Source organism: Mycteria americana, unplaced genomic scaffold (genome assembly GCF_035582795.1).
Source record: "Mycteria americana isolate JAX WOST 10 ecotype Jacksonville Zoo and Gardens unplaced genomic scaffold, USCA_MyAme_1.0 Scaffold_124, whole genome shotgun sequence".
NCBI lineage: Eukaryota > Metazoa > Chordata > Aves > Ciconiiformes > Ciconiidae > Mycteria > Mycteria americana.
In genome coordinates this window covers 104,853-130,278 of record NW_027445464.1, presented here as the reverse complement: position 1 = coordinate 130,278, position 25,426 = coordinate 104,853, and the positions used below count along the sequence as shown (strand labels likewise).

Genomic DNA, 25,426 nt, shown 5'->3' with positions numbered 1-25,426 from the left:
CGTCCTGCCATATCTGGGCTCCTCCATTACTGAGTTCCTCAGCCATGTTGAGGACGTCCTGCCACTTCTGGGCTCTTCCATTATTGAGTTCCTCAGGCATGTTGAGGACATCCTGCCATCTCTGGGCTCCTCCAGTACTGAGTTCCTCGGCCATGTTGAGGACGTCCTGCCATCTCTGGGCTCCTCCAGTATTGAGTTCCTCGGCCATGTTGAGGACGTCCTGCCATCTCTGGGCTCCTCCATTACTGAGTTCCTCAGCCATGCTGAGGACGTCCTGCTACCTCTGGGCTCCTCCATTACTGAGTTCCTCAGCCATGCTGAGGACATCCTGCCATCTCTGGGCTCCTCCATTATTGAGTTCCTCAGCCATGTTGAGGACATCCTGCCATCTTCGTGCTCCTCCATTGCAGGTCCCCCAGCTGCTGGACATGGTGGTGTCCCGGCTGCTCCCCGTGGCCTCACTGACTTTCTCTGGCCGTGTCATCATCTTCCCCAAGTGAGTACCTTGGCGGCTGGAGCCGCTGGTCGATGCAGACCCTCAAGGTAGCATTTGCTCCTCGTGACGCCACGGCTGTCCTCCCGTGGGGACACCGAGCAGCGACTCCCGTTGGTGTCCCCAGGCCGTAGTCGCTCCCATAAGGCAGATCTGACGGGGAAGACAGAGGAATTTCGGCAACCCTGTCTCCCCACGGGCACCCGGGCTTCTTTGCGGGTGACTCCGTTTCCAGCACTGTCCTTGGGGACGGGGCATGGCAGAGTTGGGGAAATCATGGCAGACTTGGGAAAACAACGGCCTTGACGGCGATGCCAAAACCTGCCCGTGAGCAGTGATGGCGGCCAGCGGCAAGGGCTGGTGGTGCTCTGGGTCACGTCACCGTCTTCTCCTTGTTTCCAGGTTTGAAATGGCGTTTGTGCCCAAGCCGCCGCCCAGGGCTCTTCTCGAGACCTTGAGACGAGTCCCTGGTGAGGAGCAGCAGAGGAGAAGAGAGGGTTTGCCACCTCTGGGGCCAGGCAGGAGAGGTAGAGCAGCTCCCAGCTCCTTTCCGTAGGACGGGCACCCAACTTCTGTCAGCGCATGGGAAATCACTGGCTTCACCAAAACGGGGCCCTGGGCCGGCGGGTGCCCAAGGGTGCGGTGGGAGGGGGTGATCCAAGGCCCTCTCCTCCCCCCTCAGAAATGACCCCCCAAAATTGTCCCGGTCACCTCCCCGGCATCACCCGGCTCCTCCGTCCCAACCTGGCGCTGGTCATGAACTCGCCAAACCACGCTGGCAATGGGGAACCGGGGCAAGAGGCGGTGCCGGGGAGGGCGCCAGGCTGCGACGGCGGCTGCGAGGGGAGCAGAACGGCCCTCTCGGACGTTTCGGGAAGAGGCCCCAGCACCCCTACGTGCCGCCGGGGCCGGCAGCGTCACAGCGCTGCTCTTCTGACGAGCTCTCTCCTTCCTGGTTCCAGTGAGATTTCCCGATTTTCCTTTTCCTGCTACTCCAAGCTCGACGAACAACGAGATCCCACAGTTCTGGGAATTCACGGGGCCGAGGAAGAGGAAAAGGTCTGGGGTCAGGTGAGGCTGGAGCTCTGGCATCTGCACGGGGTCATTTTGCCCAGAGCGGTGGGAGATGCCCCGTCCCTGGAAACATCGCGGGTCAGGTTGGAGGGGGCTCTGAGCGACCTCCAAAGGTCCCTTCCCACCCACGCCACTCTGTGATTTCAGGATTCCATCAGTTTCTGACCAGCGCGAGCGCATTCCCCAGCCCCAAACACCCCCTCTGGCGCTGCCCAACCGTGGGGAAGGCGACGCCCGGAGGGGCGGGATGGGGCTGCCGGGAGCCCCCCACTGCACAGGCCTGGATCTTCTCCGGCCCTTCAGGAGAGCCCCAGCGCGGCCTCCGGAGCCGTGCGGGGGGACGGCCGTGTGTCAGCCCAGGCTCCCGGCCCAGGGGTTTTCCTCGGCCGAGCTGTCGGTGCCTGCACAAAGAGGCACGTGGCTCGCGGGGGGCAGGGCGCGGCCCCAAACCCATCGCGTCCTCAGGTAGACCTCTCCCCTTGTGTCCTTCAGGCAGCGGCCGGTGAGCCCCGTGGATTCCTCTGCCAAAAAGCAGCCTGCGACCGGCCAACGCAAGGGCAAACTGCTGCCCAAAGGCCAAGCGTCACAGCGGGGCCGAGCGCAGAGCTACAGAGGAGAAGGAGGAGCAGCAGGAGGAGCAGCAGGAGGAGCAGCAGGAGCAGGCGGAGGAGCAGGCGGAGAAGAAGGAGGAGAAGGAATAGTGGAGAAAATCCTCGCTGAAATCGCAGCGATGAAGACGGCGAAAGCCAAGCCCTCCTGCCGTGAGGAAGCTGCGGCCTTCGTAACACCCGTAGTAGCCGTGTTATCGGCAGCGAGCTCTGAGGCCAGCCTGCTCCAGGAGCCCGCCAACGAGGTGCTCAGACGGCCGCCACCGAGACCCAGACGGCCAAAATAGACGAGTCCAGTCCTGAGGGATTCTGGCCGGGGCTGGAAGAACCTCCGAAGACTCCATTCGAGCCCTGGAGCTCTGAGGCCAGCCTGCTTGAGGAGCCCCTCGATGAACGCCTCTGCCTTGGGCCGAGCCACGGGTGAGGGGACCGGCTCCAGGCGATGCCTCGCGCTGAAGCCCGGCTCGGCGCTCCCTCGGCCGGAGAGGCCCCGGCTGGAGGCATCAGGACAGAGATGAATAAAAACGCGGAGGAGAAGTTGTAGAAGAGCGTTGGCTGTTTTCATTGTTGGCAACCGGCACGGGGGAGAAGGGTTTTACACCGGGCCACGGCTCTGAGGTCAGCCCAGCGTGGGCCTGGAAGCGGGGCCATCTGCGGGACCTTCCCTTGGACCTTCTCCATGGCCGCTATGGAGAGGAACCTGCCGTCGGGGGCGGGAGAGGGCAACCGGGCACCGGGAGCCGTGTGGTGAAGAAGGGAACGTCCCCGGAGGGGAAAGGAGAGGATGCGAGTGCGGCTGGGGAGGCCCGGAGGGCACCTGCGTCAGGGCCGTGGAGGCCACCGGAGCTTTCACCCGGGGCATCAGGAGCAGGGAAGGAGAGAGCAAGGCTGAGCCCCGCTCTGCGGGGATGGACTTTCTGCTTCCGCCTGGGGTAGAGCCAGGGCTCTTTGCTCCCCCAGTTCTCTCCCAGTTGGTCCCATTTCCAGCCAGTTTAGATCTCTGCTTAGGAAACCCTCCGAGCAGCTCTGCCGTTCGGCCGTCCTTGGGCCACCCGCGCTGACAGAAGGGCCATCTCCAGCCCCAGCCCCACGGCACTCCTGTCCCCTGCTGCTACCGGGCACTTTCCTCCTTGCCCAAACCCGCCCTCTTCAACCCAGGCACCCACCCCTCCTTACGGGCAGCTTCTGCTTCGGAGCCCTCCCGCGTCTGGGGGCAGGGGCCACCCTGCTGCCGCCCCAAAAATTCAGTCCCTGGCCTTGAGCTAAGGTTGTTCTGAGGACAGCGTCACGAGCAGCGATGAGCGTCTGCAAAGCCCAAGCCTCACTTTTACTCCCCAAATCCTTGGCGTTTGTTTCTAATCCCCAGTTTTATTTCTAATCCCGAGTTTTATTTCGAATCCCAAATTTGCAGGGTCCCAAATCTTCTTTTTCGGGCCCGATGCCTCCTTTTCGGGGGTCTGGGCCCTGTTTATTGCGTCCAAATCCTAATTTTTAGGGTCCAAAGCCTCATGTGGAGAGTTTAAAGCCACAACTTCTGTTTACAGGTCTCATTGTTACGGCCCAAAGCCTCCTTTTAGGATCCCTCCCCTCGCTTTAAGGGTCTCCAGCCTCATTTTGACAGCCCGAATGCTCAGTTGTAGGCTCTAAGCCCTCACTTAAGAAGCAAATGCTCAGGTTTAGGCTCCAAAGGTTTCTTTGGAGAGCACAAAGACTCATTTCTAAGGGCCAAAGCCTCATGCTCCCTCTCCAAAGACTCAGTTTTAGGCTCCAAGTAGTCATTGTGGGGTCTGACTCCTTCAGGCCTAAAGTCTCCTTGGAAGGGCCGAAAGCCTCGGCGCAGGGCCCCAGCGTTCAGTAGTTCTGGGGATTGACCGCCTCATTTCTAGGGTGCAAACCCCGCGCCTGAGGGCCCAAAGCCTCATCGGGGGGGGTCTCAAGCCTCAGTTTTCAAGCCTAACTACTTGTTCTGAGGGGCCAAAGCCCTAGGGAGATGCTCTGAAGCCTGATCCCGGCCTCAGGCAGCGTTTGTTCTTCTCGGCGAGCTGGGCCGCAGCCGGCACCCGGCCTCGCACCGGAGCTGAGAGGGCAGGATCGGGCCCCTCCGGCGCTTTTGATGCCGCCGGCGGCATCGCCCAGGGCTGTCCTTTACAGCCTCATGGCCCTGGCAACGCACACGCCTGTTCACGGCGTTGGCACCCTCTCATCCCGTGGAGCCCGGCACACAGGGGAGGTGGGGAAGGGAATTTCCCCACGGCTTCCCAGAGGTAACGCGCCGGGCCGGGCCCGAGGCCGGGCCCGCAGCCCCCCGAGCGCCTGACGGCGCAGGCCGCAGCAGGGGCCGGGCCGCGCCGCCGCCATGGCAACCGCCCCCCTCCCCGCCGCCGCCGGAGCCGCAGCCAATCGGCTGCTGCCGCGGGAAGCGCCGCCAATCAGAGCTGGGCGCGCCCTGCCCAATCCCAGCGCCGCTCCCCGAGAGGCGGGAAAGCGCTGAGGGGAGGGACCCGCCCCCCTCCCGGCTGAGGCCCGGCCGCCCCGGGCCCGTCCGGCCGCCGGCTTCTCCCGGAGCCCTCCGCGTCCCTGCGGCAGCCGGGGAGGGGGGAAAGGCGCCGGCGCTTCCCGGCCGGCCGGCCGGGCCCGAGGTGGTTTGCCTCTGTGGGGCGGGAGGTCTCTCCTCGGGGCCCCTCCCGGGACTCCCCGCGGGTTCTCGGGGGGGTTGGCGGCCCTCATCTGACCGGAGCACCCGTGCGGGCCGGCAGCCCGGGAGCCCTCCTCTGCGGAGCCGGCAGAGAGCCTGCCTCCTCCAGGAGGAAGCTCCCCCTGCATGCAGCCGCCTGGGCCTGCCCCCGGGCAGAAACCAGAGGTGGTTTGCCTCTGGTGGAAGGGCCGCCGTGCCCGGGCGCTCTCTGGGAGCCCTCCGAGGTCGCAGCACAGCTGGGTTTGCCTCGGGTGGGAGGGAGCTGCCGTGCCAGCAGTGCCCCAGGAGCTCCTCGGCGGTAGTTCCTCCGGTGGTTTTGCATCCTCGGGGCTGAAGCGCTCCCCCTCTGTGGCTGCCGAGTCTTTCCGCTGCTGCGCAGCCCGGTTTCTCTCCGCGGAGACCGACCCCCCGTGAAGAGTCGCTGCCCGGCTGTCGTGGCCTCCGCTGCGGGCTGTGGCTGTAGGAGCTCTGAGGGCAGGTCGCTGACTGGGGTGCAGCTGGTTTTTGGTGGGGGGGTGCTGCAGGGCCAGGCGCCCGAGCTGGTTTTCGGTGGGGGAAAGTTAGCTCTGTTCCTGAGGGCCTCTGCGCTAAGGGGACCCCAAGCAGGTTTGTGGCTGCATCCAATTGGCCCCGCTCCTGGGAAGCAGCTGAGGATTTCTCCCCGGTAGGTCCCCAGTGTGGCTGTGTCCCCGTCCCCCGGAGTGACAATCTCATCCCAGGTGACAGCCCACTTGACCTGCGAGGCGGTTGCTGGAGCTACTTTACGATCGGCACAGAAACCGCGTTCCCAGGTAGCAGCCTGGGACTCCTAGAAGGTACGGACCCAAAAGGTTTCTCTCCTGTTGCAAGGAGGGCCGTGGTTAGCGGTGGCTCAGGCTTCCTGCCAGGACTCGCAGTGTCTTTGGGCCACCTCGGGAGGGAGCAGAACTCTGGGGGAACGGCCCCAGAGTCCTCCAAGGTGGCTACCGGTGGAGGTTTCTCCGTGCCTGGTAGGTGCCCGGGACTCCTCGCAGGCATCTCCTGCAGACTTTTGGCCTCCTGTGGAAGGGAGCTGCAGTCCCTGGGAGCAGCCCCAGAGTCCTCGCGGCAGCTACCCGAGGACTTTTGTATACGGCGGAGGCAGCCCCCTGCCCAGTAGCTCCCCAGGGTTCTTCCCAGGACTCTCCCGGATTCTTCTGGCATCCTGTAGAGACAGCTGAAGCCTCGGGAGGCAGCACCAGACTCGCCCGAGGCAGCTCCCAGAGGAGTTCTGGGTGCGATGGAGCCAGCTTCATGCCCAGTAGCTCCCCGAGACGCCTTCCAGAACCTCCTGGACTCTTCTGGCCCCCTGCGGAGGGAACTGAGGTCCCGGCTAGCAGCCCGAGACTCCTCCAAAGAAGCCACCAGAGCAATGTTGGGTGCAGGAGGCCGGTCCCTGCCTGGCAGCCCCGCGCGACTCCCGGAAGCGTTTCCTGGAGACTTTTTGCCTCCTGTCTCCACAGGAGAAGGGAGGAAGGGTCCTGGGTAGCAACCCCAGACTCTGCCAAGGTGGCTGCCCAAGGCCTCTCTTCTCCATCGCAGGAAGGTCTGTGCCCCGCAGCTACTGTTGCCTCCTGCCAGGGTGTTTCCATCTGGGGCCGGGGGTGACAAGGACACTTTGTATCTACAACCGCACCAGGGATCGGGGGGCGGAGAGGGGTGAGAGCCCGCAGACAGGGAGCGTGACCTGGGTGTCCTTTGCTTTCCAGAGCCAACGGCCGTCTGGGACGCGGTGGCCGGCTACGTTCAAGAGCAGCTCTTGCCGCACAAGGTAGCGCAACACCCACGTCCTCCTTGTCCGCGCAGAGGGGTGGGGAGTCCCCGTGGCCCTGGGCCATGGCCTGCAGTGACTCTTCCCTCCTCAGAAAGCAGGAAACTCGCCCCAAAAGTCCCCCCCGAGGGACAAGCAGGGCTCGTGCGCCGATTTGTGAAGAAACAGCCCCGATTTGTGCAGGGAAACGGTGGTGGCAGAGGGTGGCGGGATGCCTGTTTGTGGGGGCTTCCGCACGGGAGGAGGAGGCAGGGGGACCCCCGTCACGTGCTGAGGCGGGGCTGGGACAGCAATACTGATGTGTGCGCCGTCCCCCCCCAAATCACACTTTCCCTCCATTGCTATCCCCAAATGCACAGGAAAGAGCAAAATCCCCGAGCTCTGGAGGTCTCCACTCCAACTCTCCTCTTTTTTAGGGTCCAAACCTGAATTTTGAGGGCCAAACCTTTCCTATACAGAGCCCAAAGCCTCATTTTTAGGGTCCAAACCGTCATTTTCGGTGAAAAACCTTAAATCGGGTCTGACGCCTAATTTTCAGGGTCAAAGCCTCACTTTTCATTGCCAAAGCCTCAGTTTTAGGGTCCAAACCCCACTTGAAGACACTAAAGCTCATTTCAGAGCCCAAAGCCTCATTTTAGTTTCCAAACCCTCAGTTACAGGGCTCAAAGCTTCATTTTTAGGGTCCAAACTCTCATGTTTAGGGTCCAAACCCCTCTTTTACAGCTCCAAGTCTTGATTTTAGGGCTCATACTCTTAGTTTTAAGGCCCAAAGCTTCATCTTCAGGGTCTCGGCTCTCATTTGTTAGAGTCAAACCCACTTTTTTATGGTCCAAAGCTACATTTATCGACTCTGTATTATCTTTTATAGTCCATAGTGTCATTTTTAGTTTCCAAAGTCTTATTCTTAGCGTCCAAAGCATCAATTCTAGGGCACAAAGCCTCATTTTAATCAGCCAAGCCCTCACTTGAGGGAGCAAAACCCCATTTTGGGTCTCCAAGCCTCATTTTTATTCTTCAAAGCCTCATTTTTAGCGCCCAAACAGCTTTTTCAGGGCTGAAAACCTCATTTTTAAGGCTCAAAGAATCACTTTCACATCCAAGTCTTCATTTTTAGACTCTAGAGCCCCCTTCGTCGTCTTTTAACCCTCCCTTGCAGGGTCCAAAGCGTCATCTGTAGGCTCTTAACCCTCATTTTAGGGTACCAAGCCTCATTTTTCGGGTCCAAAGCCTCACATTTAGGCTACAAACTCCCATTTTGAGAGTCAAAGCTCCTATTGGTATGGCCCAAACCCTCATTATTAGGATCCAAAGCTGCATTTCTAGGCTCCAAATCCTTATTGTAGCACACCCAATTTGGCCGTCCACAGCCACAGTCTGAGGCTACAAAGCCACAACTGACCGTGCAAAGCCTCATTTAAGCAATCCAAACTCTCATTTTCAGAGCCCAAAGCCTCATTTTCAGTGCCCAAAGCTCAGCCCCCGACGGCTCCTCTCACTCCCAGCATCCAGATGCGAGTGGACGGAGCCACCGGTGTTCACGGCGAGTGGGATTAAAATAGGTAGGGATGAACTGGGAAAACTGGGATTAAAAAAAACTGGGTAGGGAAAAGTGGGATGAAAATGTCTGCTGGTTTCAGGAGAATGCAGAGGAGGATGGGGCTGAGACGGCATGGGCGTACGTCAGCTGGACGCGGGACACGGAGGAAGGAGCCGTGGGCTGGGCCCCGCGTCACCACCGGGCGCTGACAAAGGGGTGGTGGCAGCTCCATCGCAGAGGGCAGCAGGTCAGCGGGTGCCACGTCACCATGATCAGCCAGTCAGTGGTGGCCACGTCACAGCAGGTAGCGGGTTGACGGCCGCATCATCATCAGCGGCCGTGTCACCACGGTGTCACAGTGGGTCTGTGACACGGCCGCACAGGGGTACAAAAGGGGCGGCAGGGCGGCGGGTGCTGCACCCTGGAGGAGCGTCCAGAGGACGAACACAGGGATGAGCTCCAACATGGCTGTCGCCACCAAGGAGCGACTCGCCAGCGTGAGAGGCACCCAGATGGACTTCTGGGATGGGATGGAGCACACCTTCATGATGCCCAGCATCACCGCCGAAGGTACAGGCATCCACAGCCACCGCAGGAACCTTGTGGTGGCCAGGGGTTGCAGCGTTGCGTGGGCGAGACTCGGCCCCGCAGCCGTCTCCGGGGTGTCACCATCTGGGGCTGGGGATGACAAGGACACTTTGCATCGGCCACCGCAGCACGTCCCAGGGGGTGTTGGAGGGTTGAAAGCCGGTGGACGTGGAGCGTGACCTGGGTGTCCTTTGCTTTCCAGAGCGAACGGCCGTCTGGGACGCGGTGGCCGGCTACGTTCAAGAGCAGCTCTCGCTGCACAAGGTACTGCAACACCCACGTCCTCCTTGTCCGCGCAGAGGGGTGGGGAGTCCCCGTGGCCCTGGGCCATGGCCTGCAGTGACTCTTCCCTCCTCAGAAAGCAGGAAACTCGCCCCAAAAGTCCCCCCCGAGGGACAAGCAGGGCTCGTGGGCGGGTGGCATCCCCTCTGCTAGGTGGTATTGTACCGCAGGGCTGATCCCGGGCGCTGGAGAGCCCTGGATGCCCTCGGGCTGCTTCTGCCCTGACTCCAGCACGGCTTTCTTGGAGGGGCAAGGACTCGGCAGCTCCTCCCCACAGCTCTCCCCACTGCCCGGCTCGTGCCTCTGAGCAGCGGGAGCGGGCAGGGTGCAACCCCAAGCACCATCCCTGCTCAGGGCTACCTCCAGCTCCTCCCTCCGGCCCCTCCTCACCCTTCTGCCCTTCTCTTCTGCTCCAGGGGGTCCGAATTCCCACCCTGGGCTCCTTCGATGCCGTCCCCAAACGGGTCCAGGTCGGAGCCGAGGTGGTGACTATCAGGAAGCCCGTGTTTCACCTGGCCAGGAACCTCGCAGTTGTCCACAACCTGATGGACAACAAGGCCTACCTGCCCGGTAAGACGGCGGATTAGACCCCGGCTGGCTGCACGCTCACCGCGTCCCTTCCCTGCCTCGGAGACGCTTCTCTAAAGCAACTCCCCCTCCGCAGAGCTCCTCCCCACGTGGGGGTTTTCTGGGCGATGCAATGACTGCGCTAAGCGGCCCTTGGGAAACGCCTGCAGAAGGACCGCCGGCTGAGCCCGTGGTCCTTCTCGTGCGGTCCTCATCCATCCCTCTCCTGCGCTTTTCCAGGCAATAAGGAGCTGGAGCCCCTCAAATACGCCAAGGTGGCCGCAGCCGCCTCCGTGTCCCGGTGCAAAGTGGAGGGCTGCATCCAAGGCACCACATCCCTCCTCTCTCACTGCCTGGGCAAGGGGCACAACGTGGCCCTGATCCTGAAGGACATCGGGCTGCTCCTCATCGAAGGCACCAAGGTGCAAATGAAGTTCTACTACGACTTCCTGCAGCGGTTGTCTGGCAAGCAGAACTTGGAAAAAGTTATTTTCAAGGTCAGCGTTTTGGTTTCTCCGTGGCGCGGGCAGTCCCATGGCAGGGTCCCGGCGCTGCTTGCGTGTGGCCCACCAGGACATGGCCAGCCGCTCGGGCCAGGCGAGAGCTACGGCCCTACCAACTCTCACTGCCTGGGGCTCCTCCAGTATTGAGCTCCTCAGCCATGTTGAGGACGCCCTGCCATCTCTGGGCTCCTCCAGTATTGAGTTCCTCGGCCATGTTGAGGACGTCCTGCCATCTCTGGGCTCCTCCATTACTGAGCTCCTCAGCCATGCTGAGGACGTCCTGCCATCCCTGGGCTCCTCCATTATTGAGTTCCTCAGCCATGTTGAGGACGTCCTGCCACCTCTGGGCTCCTCCATTACTGAGTCCCTCAGCCATGTTGAGGACATCCTGCCATCTTCGTGCTCCTCCATTGCAGGTCCCCCAGCTGCTGGACATGGTGGTGTCCCGGCTGCTCCCCGTGGCCTCACTGACTTTCTCTGGCCGTGTCATCATCTTCCCCAAGTGAGTACCTTGGCGGCTGGAGCCACTGGTCGATGCAGACCCTCAAGGTAGCATTTGCTCCTCGTGACGCCACGGCTGTCCTCCCGTGGGGACACCGAGCAGCGACTCCCGTTGGTGTCCCCAGGCCGTAGTCGCTCCCATAAGGCAGATCTGACGGGGAAGACAGAGGAATTTCGGCAACCCTGTCTCCCCACGGGCACCCGGGCTTCTTTGCGGGTGACTCCGTTTCCAGCACTGTCCTTGGGGACGGGGCATGGCAGAGTTGGGGAAATCATGGCAGACTTGGGAAAACAACGGCCTTGACGGCGATGCCAAAACCTGCCCGTGAGCAGTGATGGCGGCCAGCGGCAAGGGCCGGTGGTGCTCTGGGTCACGTCGCCGTCTTCTCCTTGTTTCCAGGTTTGAAATGGCGTTTGTGCCCAAGCCGCCGCCCAGGGCTCTTCTCGAGACCTTGAGACGAGTCCCTGGTGAGGAGCAGCAGAGGAGAAGAGAGGGTTTGCCACCTCTGGGGCCAGGCAGGAGAGGTAGAGCAGCTCCCAGCTCCTTTCCGTAGGACGGGCACCCAACTTCTGTCAGCGCATGGGAAATCACTGGCTTCACCAAAACGGAGCCCTGGGCCGGCGGGTGCCCAAGGGTGCGGTGGGAGGGGGTGATCCAAGGCCCTCTCCTCCCCCCTCAGAAATGACCCCCCAAAATTGTCCCGGTCACCTCCCCGGCATCACCCGGCTCCTCCGTCCCAACCTGGCGCTGGTCATGAACTCGCCAAACCACGCTGGCAATGGGGAACCGGGGCAAGAGGCGGTGCCGGGGAGGGCGCCAGGCTGCGACGGCGGCTGCGAGGGGAGCAGAACGGCCCTCTCGGACGTTTCGGGAAGAGGCCCCAGCACCCCTACGTGCCGCCGGGGCCGGCAGCGTCACAGCGCTGCTCTTCTGACGAGCTCTCTCCTTCCTGGTTCCAGTGAGATTTCCCGATTTTCCTTTTCCTGCTACTCCAAGCTCGACGAACAACGAAATCCCACAGTTCTGGGAATTCACGGGGCCGAGGAAGAGGAAAAGGTCTGGGGTCAGGTGAGGCTGGAGCTCTGGCATCTGCACGGGGTCATTTTGCCCAGAGCGGTGGGAGATGCCCCGCCCCTGGAAACATCGCGGGTCAGGTTGGAGGGGGCTCTGAGCGACCTCCAAAGGTCCCTTCCCACCCACGCCACTCTGTGATTTCAGGATTCCATCAGTTTCTGACCAGCGCGAGCGCATTCCCCAGCCCCAAACACCCCCTCTGGCGCTGCCCAACCGTGGGGAAGGCGACGCCCGGAGGGGCGGGATGGGGCTGCCGGGAGCCCCCCACTGCACAGGCCTGGATCTTCTCCGGCCCTTCAGGAGAGCCCCAGCGCGGCCTCCGGAGCCGTGCGGGGGGACGGCCGTGTGTCAGCCCAGGCTCCCGGCCCAGGGGTTTTCCTCGGCCGAGCTGTCGGTGCCTGCACAAAGAGGCACGTGGCTCGCGGGGGGCAGGGCGCGGCCCCAAACCCATCGCGTCCTCAGGTAGACCTCTCCCCTTGTGTCCTTCAGGCAGCGGCCGGTGAGCCCCGTGGATTCCTCTGCCAAAAAGCAGCCTGCGACCGGCCAACGCAAGGGCAAACTGCTGCCCAAAGGCCAAGCGTCACAGCGGGGCCGAGCGCAGAGCTACAGAGGAGAAGGAGGAGCAGCAGGAGGAGCAGCAGGAGGACGAGGAGCAGGCGGAGGAGCAGGCGGAGAAGAAGGAGGAGAAGGAATAGTGGAGAAAATCCTCGCTGAAATCGCAGCGATGAAGACGGCGAAAGCCAAGCCCTGCCGCCGTGAGGAAGCTGCGGCCTTCGTAACACCCGTAGTAGCCGTGTTATCGGCAGCGAGCTCTGAGGCCAGCCTGCTCCAGGAGCCCGCCAACGAGGTGCTCAGACGGCCGCCACCGAGACCCAGACGGCCAAAATAGACGAGTCCAGTCCTGAGGGATTCTGGCCGGGGCTGGAAGAACCTCCGAAGACTCCATTCGAGCCCTGGAGCTCTGAGGCCAGCCTGCTTGAGGAGCCCCTCGATGAACGCCTCTGCCTTGGGCCGAGCCACGGGTGAGGGGACCGGCTCCAGGCGATGCCTCGCGCTGAAGCCCGGCTCAGCGCTCCCTCGGCCGGAGAGGCCCCGGCTGGAGGCATCAGGACAGAGATGAATAAAAACGCGGAGGAGAAGTTGTAAAAGAGCGTTGGCTGTTTTCATTGTTGGCAACCGGCACGGGGGAGAAGGGTTTTACACCGGGCCACGGCTCAGAGATCAGCCCAGCGTGGGCCTGGAAGCGGGGCCATCTGCGGGACCTTCCCTTGGACCTTCTCCATGGCCACTATGGAGAGGAACCTGCCGTCGGGGGCGGGAGAGGGCAACCGGGCACTGGGAGCCCACGGCTCCTTCCTCCGTGTCCCGCGTCCAGCTGACGTACGCCCATGCCGTCTCAGCCCCATCCTCCTCTGCATTCTCCTGAAACCGGCAGACATTTTCATCCCACTTTTCCCTACCCAGTTTTTTTAATCCCAGTTTTCCCAGTTCATCCCTACCTATTTTAATCCCACTCGCCGTGAACACCGGTGGCTCTGTCCACTCACACCTGGATGCTGGGAGTGAGAGGAGCCGTCGGGGGCTGAGCTTGAGTGCTCGAAGCGAGGTGCCCCAGGGCCTTTTCAATCCCCAGCGCGGATAAGTCGGGACGGGAAATTCTGACTGCGTCTAAGGAAAAAAACCGCGTACTATGAGGATCGTGGCATGTCCAGCGAGGAGGTGTGGTCTCCACGGTCATAGAATCAAAGAATATCTCCAGTTGGAAGGGACCCGTACGGATCATCGAGCCCAGCTCCCTGCTCCTCGCAGGACTACCCAGAACTACCCCACATGACTAAGAGCATCGTCCAGATGCTCCCTGAACTCTGACGGGCTTGGTGCCGTGGCCACTTCCCTGGGCGCCGTGGCCACTTCCCTGGGTGCCGTGGCCACTTCCCTGGGGAGGCCGTTCCAGGGACCGACCACCCTCTCGGTGAAGAACCTTTGCCTAACGTCCAGCCTGAGCTTGCCCTGACGCAGCTTCGTTCCGTTTCCTCGTGTCCTGTCGCTGGTCGCCAGGGAGAGGAGATCGGCGCCTCCCCCTCCGCCGCCCCCCGTGAGGACGCTGTAGACTGCCATGAGGGCACCCCTCAGCCTTCTCCTCTCCAAGCTGAACAAGCCAAGTGACCTCAGCCGCTCGGCCTCCGCCGTGCCCCCGAGACCCTTCACCATCTTGGTCGCCCTCCCACAGTTTCGTGTCCTTCTTCTGTTGGGGTGCCCAAAACCACGCAGGGTACTCGAGGTGGGGCCGCACCGGTGCAGTGCGCAGTGGGACAATCGCCAGTCAGAAACTGCGGCTTTAAACTCTACATGTGAGGCTTCCGACCCCAAAAATTAGGATTTGGGCCCAATAAATGAGGCTCAGAACCCTGAAAAGGAGGCATCGGGCCCTAAAAATGAGATTTGGGACCCTGAAAATTTGATATTAGAAACAAAAGCCAAGGATTTGGGCAGTAAAGTGAGACTTTGGACTCTAAAAGACAGATCTGGGCCTTGTAAATGAGGCTTTGGAGCCTCCAGATAAAGCTTTGGAACCCAAAACGGAGCCTTTGTTCCCTAAAAAGAGGGCTTTGGTCCTACAGATCAGCATTCAGCCCCTCAGAACAGGGCTTTGGGCCTTAAAAATGGGGCTTTGCACCACATAAATGAGGCTTTGGTAAGTTAATACGAGAGTCTGGGCCTAAAAATGAGGCTTTGGGCTCTGAAAATGAGAGTTTGGATTGCTTAAATGAGGCTTTGCACGGTCAGTTGTGGCTTTGTAGCCTCAGACTGTGGCTGTGGACGGCCAAATTGGGTGTGCTACAATAAGGATTTGGAGCCTAGAAATGCAGCTTTGGATCCTAATAATGAGGGTTTGGGCCATACCAATAGGAGCTTTGACTCTCAAAATGGGAGTTTGTAGCCTAAATGTGAGGCTTTGGACCCGAAAAATGAGGCTTGGTAGCCTAAAATGAGGGTTAAGAGCCTACAGATGACGCTTTGGACCCTGCAAGGGAGGGTTAAAAGACGACGAAGGGGGCTCTAGAGTCTAAAAATGAAGACTTGGATGTGAAAGTGATTCTTTGAGCCTTAAAAATGAGGCTTTCAGCCCTGAAAAAGCTGTTTGGGCGCTAAAAATGAGGCTTTGAAGAATAAAAATGAGGCTTGGAGACCCAAAATTGGGTTTTGCTCCCTCAAGTGAGGGCTTGGCTGATTAAAATGAGGCTTTGTGCCCTAGAATTGATGCTTTGGATGCTAAGAATAAGACTTTGGAAACTAAAAATGACACTATGGACTATAAAAGATAATACAGGGTCAATAAATGTAGCTTTGGACCATAAAAAAGTGGGTTTGACTCTAAAAAATGAGAGCTGAGACCCTGAAGATGAAGCTTTGGGCCTTGAAACTAAGAGTATGAGCCCTAAAATCAAGACTTGGAGCTGTAAAAGAGGGGTTTGGACCCTAAACATGAGAGTTTGCACCCTAAAAATGAAGCTTTGAGCCCTGTAACTGAGGGTTTGGAAACTAAAATGAGGCTTTGGGCTCTGAAATGAGCTTTAGTGTCTTCAAGTGGGGTTTGGACCCTAAAACTGAGGCTTTGGCAATGAAAAGTGAGGCTTTGACCCTGAAAATTAGGCGTCAGACCCGATTTAAGGTTTTTCACCGAAAATGAAGGTTTGGACCCTAAAAATGAGGCTTTGGGCTCTGTATAGGAAAGGTTTGGCCCTCAAAATTCAGGTTTGGACCCTAAAAAGGAGGCTCTGGTCCCTAAAAATGACAGACGGGATCCTACACGTTAGGCGATGTTCCCTGAAGAAGGGACTCGAAGAAACGAGGCTTTGTGCCCTAAACGTGAGGGCTGAGCGTCAAAAAACGAGGGATTTGGCCTTAGAAAGGAGGGCTTTTTCCCCCAAAGTGGGCACAGATCTCGCAGCCAGGGGGGCAAGACTTTGGTGGTGGTCATACCTCAACCGGGCACGTCCTGGAGCAGCCTGATGGGACCTGTTCTGAGCACAGGGTTGGGCTGGAGACCTCCCCATGTCCCCTCTGACCTGATTGAGTCCATGACTTCGTGATGTCCCTCAGCAGAAGGACCTGATTTGACAAGCTCGGCTGGACAGGGTGACACTACAGGCTCCCTGGTAAGACACACCTCACCCCAGCACTGAGCTCCTGGCTCTGGGTAGATGTCTCCATGTTGGCACTTCCACAAGATGTTCCAATTCCCAGCCTGGCACCCTCAGATCTCTTGCAAACCTGTGCAGAAAGATCCGCCCCTACAAAGCGACCTTGGGCTTTGCAGACGCTCATCGCTGCTCGTGACGCTGTCCTCAGAACAACCTTAGCTCAAGGCCAGGGACTGAATTTTTGGGGCGGCAGCAGGGTGGCCCCTGCCCCCAGACGCGGGAGGGCTCCAAAGCAGAAGCTGCCCGTAAGGAGGGGTGGGTGCCTGGGTTGAAGAGGGCGGGTTTGGGCAAGGAGGAAAGTGCCAGGTAGCAGCAGGGGACAGGAGTGCCGTGGGGCTGGGGCTGGAGATGGCCCTTCTGTCAGCGCGGGCGGCCCAAGGACGGCCGAACGGCAGAGCTGCTCGGAGGGTTTCCTAAGCAGAGATCTAAACTGGCTGGAAATGGGACCAACTGGGAGAGAACTGGGGGAGCAAAGAGCCCTGGCTCTACCCCAGGCGGAAGCAGAAAGTCCATCCCCGCAGAGCGGGGCTCAGCCTTGCTCTCTCCTTCCCTGCTCCTGATGCCCCGGGTGAAAGCTCCGGTGGCCTCCACGGCCCTGACGCAGGTGCCCTCCGGGCCTCCCCAGCCGCGCTCGCATCCTCTCCTTTCCCCTCCGGGGACGTTCCCTTCTTCACCACACGGCTCCCGGTGCCCGGTTGCCCTCTCCCGCCCCCGACGGCAGGTTCCTCTCCATAGCGGCCATGGAGAAGGTCCAAGGGAAGGTCCCGCAGATGGCCCCGCTTCCAGGCCCACGCTGGGCTGATCTCAGAGCCGTGGCCCGGTGTAAAACCCTTCTCCCCCGTGCCGGTTGCCAACAATGAAAACAGCCAACGCTCTTCTACAACTTCTCCTCCGCGTTTTTATTCATCTCTGTCCTGATGCCTCCAGGCGGGGCCTCTCCGGCCGAGGGAGCGCCGAGCCGGGCTTCAGCGCGAGGCATCGCCTGGAGCCGGTCCCCTCACCCGTGGCTCGGCCCAAGGCAGAGGCGTTCATCGAGGGGCTCCTCAAGCAGGCTGGCCTCAGAGCTGCAGGGCTCGAATGGAGTCTTCGGAGGTTCTTCCAGCCCCGGCCAGAATCCCTCAGGACTGGACTCGTCTATTTTGGCCGTCTGGGTCTCGGTGGCGGCCGTCTGAGCACCTCGTTGGCGGGCTCCTGGAGCAGGCTGGCCTCAGAGCTCGCTGCCGATAACACGGCTACTACGGGTGTTACGAAGGCCGCAGCTTCCTCACGGCGGCAGGGCTTGGCTTTCGCCGTCTTCATCGCTGCGATTTCAGCGAGGATTTTCTCCACTATTCCTTCTCCTCCTTCTTCTCCGCCTGCTCCTCCGCCTGCTCCTGCTGCTCCTCCTGCTGCTCCTCCTTCTCCTCTGTAGCTCTGCGCTCGGCCCCGCTGTGACGCTTGGCCTTTGGGCAGCAGTTTGCCCTTGCGTTGGCCGGTCACAGGCTGCTTTTTGGCAGAGGAATCCACGGGGCTCACCGGCCGCTGCCTGAAGGACACAAGGGGAGAGGTCTACCTGAGGACGCGATGGGTTTGGGGCCGCGCCCTGCCCCCCGCGAGCCACGTGCCTCTTTGTGCAGGCACCGACGGCTCGGCCGAGGAAAACCCCTGGGCCGGGAGCCTGGGCTGACACACGGCCGTCCCCCCGCACGGCTCCGGAGGCCGCGCTGGGGCTCTCCTGAAGGGCCGGAGCAGATCCAGGCCTGTGCAATGGGGGGCTCCCGGCAGCCCCATCCCGCCCCTCCGGGCGTCGCCTTCCCCACGGTTGGGCAGCGCCAGAGGGGGTGTTTGGGGCTGGGGAATGCGCTCGCGCTGGTCAGAAACTGATGGAATCCTGAAATCACAGAGTGGCGTGGGTGGGAAGGGACCTTTGGAGGTCGCTCAGAGCCCCCTCCAACCTGACCCGCGATGTTTCCAGGGACGGGGCATCTCCCACCGCTCTGGGCAAAATGACCCCGTGCAGATGCCAGAGCTCCAGCCTCACCTGACCCCAGACCTTTTCCTCTTCCTCGGCCCCGTGAATTCCCAGAACTGGGGGATCTCGTTGTTCGTCGAGCTTGGAGTAGCAGGAAAAGGAAAATCGGGAAATCTCACTGGAACCAGGAAGGAGAGAGCTCGTCAGAAGAGCAGCACTGTGACGCTGCCGGCCCCGGCGGCACGTAGGGGTGCTGGGGCCTCTTCCCGAAACGTCCGAGAGGGCCGTTCTGCTCCCCTCGCAGCCGCCGTCGCAGCCTGGCGCCCTCCCCGGCACCGCCTCTTGCCCCGGTTCCCCATTGCCAGCGTGGTTTGGCGAGTTCATGACCAGCGCCAGGTTGGGACGGAGGAGCCGGGTGATGCCGGGGAGGTGACCGGGACAATTTTGGGGGGTCATTTCTGAGGGGGGAGGAGAGGGCCTTGGATCACCCCCTCCCACCGGACCCTTGGGCACCCGCCAGCCCAGGGCTCCGTTTTGGTGAAGCCAGTGATTTCCCATGCGCTGACAGAAGTTGGGTGCCCGTCCTACGGAAAGGAGCTGGGAGCTGCTCTACCTCTCCTGCCTGGCCCCAGAGGTGGCAAACCCTCTCTTCTCCTCTGCTGCTCCTCACCAGGGACTCGTCTCAAGGTCTCGAGAAGAGCCCTGGGCGGCGGCTTGGGCACAAACGCCATTTCAAACCTGGAAACAAGGAGAAGACGGCGACGTGACCCAGAGCACCACCAGCCCTTGCCGCTGGCCGCCATCACTGCTCACGGGCAGGTTTTGGCATCGCCGTCAAGGCCGTTGTTTTCCCAAGTCTGCCATGATTTCCCCAACTCTGCCATGCCCCGTCCCCAAGGACAGTGCTGGAAACGGAGTCACCCGCAAAGAAGCCCGGGTGCCCGTGGGGAGACAGGGTTGCCGAAATTCCTCTGTCTTCCCCGTCAGATCTGCCTTATGGGAGCGACTACGGCCTGGGGACACCAACGGGAGTCGCTGCTCGGTGTCCCCACGGGAGGACAGCCGTGGCGTCACGAGGAGCAAATGCTATCTTGAGGGTCTGCATCAACCAGCGGCTCCAGCCGCCAAGGTACTCACTTGGGGAAGATGATGACACGGCCAGAGAAAGTCAGTGAGGCCACGGGGAGCAGCCGGGACACCACCATGTCCAGCAGCTGGGGGACCTGCAATGGAGGAGCACGAAGATGGCAGGATGTCCTCAACACGGCTGAGGAACTCAATAATGGAGGAGCCCAGAGATGGCAGGATGTCCTCAGCATGGCTGAGGAACTCAGTAATGGAGGACCCCAATAATGGAGGAGCCCAGAGATGGCAGGACGTCCTCAACATGGCTGAGGAACTCAATACTGGAGGAGCCCAGAGATGGCAGGACGTCCTCAGCATGGCTGAGGAACTCAGTAATGGAGGAGCCCAGAGATGGCAGGACGTCCTCAGCATGGCTGAGGAACTCAATACTGGAGGAGCCCCAGGCAGTGAGAGTTGGTAGGGCCGTAGCTCTCGCCTGGCCCGAGCGGCTGGCCATGTCCTGGTGGGCCACACGCAAGCAGCGCCGGGACCCTGCCATGGGACTGCCCGCGCCACGGAGAAACCAAAACGCTGACCTTGAAAATGACTTTTTCCAAGTTCTGCTTGCCAGACAACCGCTGCAGGAAGTCGTAGTAGAACTTCATTTGCACCTTGGTGCCTTCGATGAGGAGCAGCCCAATGTCCTTCAGGATCAGGGCCACGTTGTGCCCCTTGCCCAGGCAGTGAGAGAGGAGGGACGTGGTGCCTTGGATGCAGCCCTCCACTTTGCACCGGGACACGGAGGCGGCTGCGGCCACCTTGGCGTATTTGAGGGGCTCCAGCTCCTTATTGCCTGGAAAAGCGCAGGAGAGGGATGGATGAGGACCGCACGAGAAGGACCACGGGCTCAGCCGGCGGTCCTTCTGCAGGCGTTTCCCAAGGGCCGCTTAGCGCAGTCATTGCATCGCCCAGAAAAACCCCACGTGGGGAGGAGCTCTGCGGAGGGGGAGTTGCTTTAGAGAAGCGTCTCCGAGGCAGGGAAGGGACGCGGTGAGCGTGCAGCCAGCCGGGGTCTAATCCGCCGTCTTACCGGGCAGGTAGGCCTTGTTGTCCACCAGGTTGTGGACAAGTGCGAGGTTCCTGGCCAGGTGAAACACGGGCTTCCTGATAGTCACCACCTCGGCTCCGACCTGGATCCGTTTGGGGACGGCATCGAAGGAGCCCAGGGTGGGAATTCGGACCCCCTGGAGCAGAAGAGAAGGGCAGAAGGGTGAGGAGGGGCCGGAGGGAGGAGCTGGAGGTAGCCCTGAGCAGGGATGGTGCTTGGGGTTGGACCCTGCCCGCTCCCGCTGCTCGGAGGCACGAGCCGGGCAGTGGGGAGAGCTGTGGGGAGGAGCTGCCGAGTCCTTGCCCCTCCAAGAAAGCCGTGCTGGAGTCAGGGCAGAAGCAGCCCGAGGGCATCCAGGGCTCTCCAGCGCCCGGGATCAGCCCTGCGGTACAATACCACCTAGCAGAGGGGATGCCACCCGCCCACGAGCCCTGCTTGTCCCTCGGGGGGGACTTTTGGGGCGAGTTTCCTGCTTTCTGAGGAGGGAAGAGTCACTGCAGGCCATGGCCCAGGGCCACGGGGACTCCCCACCCCTCTGCGTGGACAAGGAGGACGTGGGTGTTGCGCTACCTTGTGCAGCAAGAGCTGCTCTTGAACGTAGCCGGCCACCGCGTCCCAGACGGCCGTTCGCTCTGGAAAGCAAAGGACACCCAGGTCACGCTCCACGTCCACCGGCTCTCAACCCTCCAACACCCCCTGGGACGTGCTGCGGTGGCCGAGGCAAAGTGTCCTTGTCATCCCCAGCCCCAGATGGTGACACCCCGGAGACGGCTGCGGGGCCGAGTCTCGCCCACGCAACGCTGCAACCCCTGGCCACCACAAGGTTCCTGCGGTGGCTGTGGATGCCTGTACCTTCGGCGGTGATGCTGGGCATCATGAAGGTGTGCTCCATCCCATCCCAGAAGTCCATCTGGGTGCCTCTCACGCTGGCGAGTCGCTCCTTGGTGGCGACAGCCATGTTGGAGCTCATCCCTGTGTTCGTCCTCTGGACGCTCCTCCAGGGTGCAGCACCCGCCGCCCTGCCGCCCCTTTTATACCCCTGTGCGGCCGTGTCACAGACCCACTGTGACACTGTGGTGACACGGCCGCTGCTGCTGATGCTGCCCACTGTGACATGGCCACCACTGACTGGCTGATCATGGTAACGTGGCACCCGCTGACCTGCTGCCCTCTGCGATGGAGCTGCCACCACCCCTTTGCTCCCCCATTTCTCTCCCAGTTGGTCCCATTTCCAGCCAGTTTAGATCTCTGCTTAGGAAACCCTCCGAGCAGCTCTGCCGTTCGGCCGTCCTTGCGCCACCCGCGCTGACAGAAGGGCCATCTCCAGCCCCAGCCCCACGGCACTCCTGTCCCCTGCTGCTACCGGGCACTTTCCTCCTTGCCCAAACCCACCCTCTTCAACCCAGGCACCCACCCCTCCTTACGGGCAGCTTCTGCTTCGGAGCCCTCCCAGGACCACGTCGGGCTGATCTCCGAGCCGTGGTGTCGCAGGTGAATTACTGAGAGACGTCGTCGTCATTGGGTTAACGAAAAGGTTTCGTTCAACGATGACGACTTGACGTCCGGAGGAATCGAAACCGTTTGCAACCCTTCGGCCAGCGCCGCCTGAGCTGGAGTGGATGAATGCTCGTAGTATACGTATTATACCTACGTATATATCGTACGCACACATTATACGTACATACGTACGTACTATACGTATGAAATGCGAATTGGATCCCATCCCAGGTAAAAGTAAATTTCCTTTTATCCTCCTCCTGCGGAAATAACGTATCGTTCACTTCTAATGCGGCCGTCGGGGTCGTGAGCGGTGAAGGCGGCGACGTGCCCACCACCAGCGGCGTTTGCATTTAATTTTCTATAGTCTGTCATCAGGCGCCATCTCCTGCCTGGTTTTTTTATCGCCCACACTGGAGACTCAGCCAGGGGAGCGCGTTTGGGAGATCATTTGTCTTTTTTTTTTTTTTTTTTTCAAATTCTAGGTCAGTTATAACCTCCGCAACACCCAGCCGGGTGTTGATTTATGTTCGACAAGGCCACGCATCGGTTCTGCCCCGGTCGGGATGGATCGGAGGTGGGGTTGGTCATCCTGACCCTCCCGAACGTTAACGTTTTCGTCTTATTTCATCCCTTTTCGCTATGAGGTAACGCTTTTAAGACAGCAAAGGCTCCCTTTAGCACTGGTCTCACGGCTTGAGGGTCTACAGGGGCAGTAGAAAGTTCACTTAATGGTCTTACTGGTAGAGCAGTGGGCTCCCCTCCCCATCCCGAGGGTCTTTGTCCCCTTCCCGATACGGCGCGGGATAGAGCGTGGTTCGGTGGTTAGGGGCTGGTCCTCCTTCAAGGACACTCCTGGTCCCCAAAAGCCGGCCGCTTCGCCTTGGTCTAACGCAACATGGTCTCCTCCAGTTCAGGAGACGCGCCGCGCCGCCATATTGTTCCTACAGCTTGACCAGTCCAAGGGGGTCCCATGGAAAGGTCTTTATGGTATTTCTCCAGTTGCCTCCTTGGAGTCCAGCAGAAACCTCCGTTTTAATACTAAAATTATTCTGATTGATCTAATTTCCTCTCCTCGCTAAGTCGGGGTCCTCCCAAATATCTCTGTCCCAATCTTCCGAAAATTCGGGTGAAGGGCTCGCTCCCCGCCTCCGTAACTCGTCAGCGATTGAATCCGCCACCCTGCCCGACCACGCCAATTCGGGGAATTCTTAAGAGAAGTCATCGCTGCGGGGTTTTAATTAGCGATTAAACGATGCTCCAAAGGATAATTAAGCGATGATTGAATGAAAATTAAACGGTAATCAAATGGCCATTAAGGAATAATTGAATGGTAATTAAACAGTGATTTGGCGATGACTCGACAATGATTTGCCGGTGATTCGAGAGCGATTTGACAATGATTTAAATGATGAGTTAAACGATAATTTAGAAGATGATTTAGATGATAATTTGGACAATAATTTAGATGGTGATCCAAGGCTCTGCCACTTACTACGCTCCTAATAATTAGGCTATAGGCGGGTATATAAATGGCGCTGTCATACCATCTAATTTTAGATCTACTATAAAACGTCGCCCACCCCGTTGTGGATACCAGATGCCGGCTGAGGGGTCTCTCAACCCCGAGGGGCGACGGTGGGAGACGTCCGTGCTCAAGGGGAGATGACCGCCGTGCAGCCCGCTGCCGTATGGGCGACCTCAGTGGGCTCTGGGGGGGGTGGGGGGCGACGGGGTGAGGGTTGGGGGGTAGAGCAGACGCAGAGCCCTGGTGTTGGTGGGGCGGTGAAGGGGCTACCAAGGGACGGTGGGGGCCACCAACAGCTTTTAGTCCTGGCCGCTTGTGTGTGGGAGAGTCGTTGCTGGCTCCAGGCTGATGGCCCCCCAGGATTAACCACCCATCGCTGATGGTTTGCCGGTGTGATGTGCCTTCAAGGTTAACCACGTCAAGCGTGAGGGCACCAAGGGTTGATGGGACCCCCAGGGTGATGGGAACCCCGGTTCCTAGGCCCCGGGGTTTACCACCCCAAGGGGGTTGGGTACCCCGTTTCCTAGGCCCTAAGGTTAACCGCCCCAAGGTGTGATGTTCTCCCAGCGTTCACCACCACAAGGGTGATGGGCCCAAGGTTGGATGGGTCCCCCGGGGTTAACCACCACAAAGGGTGATGGGCCCCCAGGGTGATGGACCCCTGGGATGAACCACCTTCAGGTGTTGCAACCCATGGGTGAGCACCCAGGGGTTAAGGGTCTCTGGTGTCAGCCAGGAAAGTGCGATGAGCTGCTTCTGGCCCCCCCCAGCACCAGAGTGGGGTCCTGGACAGGACCCCAGGAGATCCCCTTGGATCATCCCAGTGGGACAGGACCCCAGGAGGTCCCCTTGGATCATCCCAGTGGGACAGGACCCCAGGAGGTCCCCTTGGATCATCCCAGTGGGACAGGACCCCAGGAGATCCCCTTGGATCGTCCCAGTGGGACAGGACCCCAGGAGATCCCCTTGGATCGTCCCAGTGGGACAGGACCCCAGGAGGTCCCCTTGGATCATCCCAGTGGGACAGGACCCCAGGAGGTCCCCTTGGATCGTCCCAGTGGGACAGGACCCCAGGAGGTCCCCTTGGATCGTCCCAGTGGGACAGGACCCTACGAGGTCCCCTTGGATCATCCCAGTGGGACAGGACCCTACGAGGTCCCCATGGATCATCCCAGTGGGACAGGACCCTACAAGGTCCCCTTGGATCATCCCAGTGGGACAGGACCCCAGGAGGTCCCCTTGGATCATCCCAGTGGGACAGGACCCCAGGAGGTCCCCTTGGATCATCCCAGTGGGACAGGACCCCAGGAGATCCCCTTGGATCATCCCAGTGGGACAGGACCCTACGAGGTCCCCTTGGATCATCCCAGTGGGACAGGACCCCAGGAGATCCCCTTGGATCATCCCAGCGGGACAGGACCCCAGGAGGTCCCCTTGGATCATCCCAGTGGGACAGGACCCCAGGAGATCCCCTTGGATCGTCCCAGTGGGACAGGACCCTACGAGGTCCCCTTGGATCGTCCCAGTGGGACAGGACCCCAGGAGGTCCCCTTGGATCATCCCAGTGGGACAGGACCCCAGGAGATCCCCTTGGATCGTCCCAGTGGGACAGGACCCTACGAGGTCCCCTTGGATCGTCCCAGTGGGACAGGACCCTACGAGGTCCCCTTGGATCATCCCAGTGGGACAGGACCCCAGGAGGTCCCCATAGGGGACGTGGGGACGGTGGGCCCCAGCCACCTGGGGACACGAGGACTGGAGCAGCTGGGGCCCCAGATGCCTGGGGACACGGCGGGGGGACGACGGGGGCTCCCGGCCGCCCGGGTCCCCAGGGAAGGGGTTGGGGTGCTCCTAGACCAGCGCTGGCCGCAGCCCAGCGAGACCCGCCGGGACCCCCAGTCCCCTCCAGCCTCCCCTCGTCCGTCTGTCCGCCCTCCGGGACCCGACGCCCTCCGTCCGTCCCACCGTCCCTCTGTCCGTCCCCCATCTGTCCCTCCAACCTTCCCCTCGTCCGTCCGTCCTTTCGTGCCTCTGTCCCCTCGTCCGTCCCCGTCCACCTAGTCCTTCGCTCCGCCGTCCCCGTCCTCACCCGTCTGTCCCCCTGCCTGTCCCCTCGTCCTTGTCCCTCCATCTGTCCCCTCACCCCTCCGTCTGTCCCTTCGTCCCTCCAGCCAGGAGCCAGCTGTCACACCGTGTCCCCAAAGGGCTCACGGTGTCCCCAAAGGGCGTTAGGTCACCGTGGCCGTGGTGGCTCTCCCCGTGATGTCACCACAGCCACGCTGGTCACCATGGCTGTGACTGCCACCAGGACTGTGCTGGTGGCCGTGGCCACCACCATGGCTGTGACTGCCACCAGGACT

The 25,426-nt window shown here is 60.7% G+C and overlaps 2 protein-coding genes across 2 annotated transcripts; one reads left to right on the top strand and one right to left on the bottom strand.

Moving 5' to 3' along the window:
* Positions 1-6,128: 6,128 nt before the first annotated feature.
* LOC142403144 (uncharacterized) lies at positions 6,129-12,978 on the top strand. Its single transcript, XM_075489311.1, has 12 exons — positions 6,129-6,262; positions 6,352-6,434; positions 6,598-6,659; positions 8,297-8,443; positions 8,679-8,766; positions 8,987-9,048; positions 9,483-9,636; positions 9,874-10,130; positions 10,553-10,638; positions 11,038-11,162; positions 11,598-11,706; positions 12,202-12,978. Exons 1-12 carry the CDS (start codon positions 6,129-6,131, stop codon positions 12,599-12,601), a joined length of 1,707 nt encoding a protein of 568 aa, XP_075345426.1. The 3' UTR covers positions 12,602-12,978.
* Positions 12,979-16,898: 3,920 nt separating this feature from the next.
* LOC142403146 (coiled-coil domain-containing protein 81-like) lies at positions 16,899-21,231 on the bottom strand. The gene is made up of 7 exons (XM_075489313.1): positions 20,894-21,231; positions 20,612-20,673; positions 20,024-20,177; positions 19,530-19,786; positions 19,006-19,091; positions 18,482-18,606; positions 16,899-17,442 (listed from the first exon to the last, which is right to left on the bottom strand). Exons 1-7 carry the CDS (start codon positions 21,009-21,011, stop codon positions 17,429-17,431), a joined length of 816 nt encoding a protein of 271 aa, XP_075345428.1. The 5' UTR covers positions 21,012-21,231; the 3' UTR covers positions 16,899-17,428.
* Positions 21,232-25,426: the final 4,195 nt, after the last annotated feature.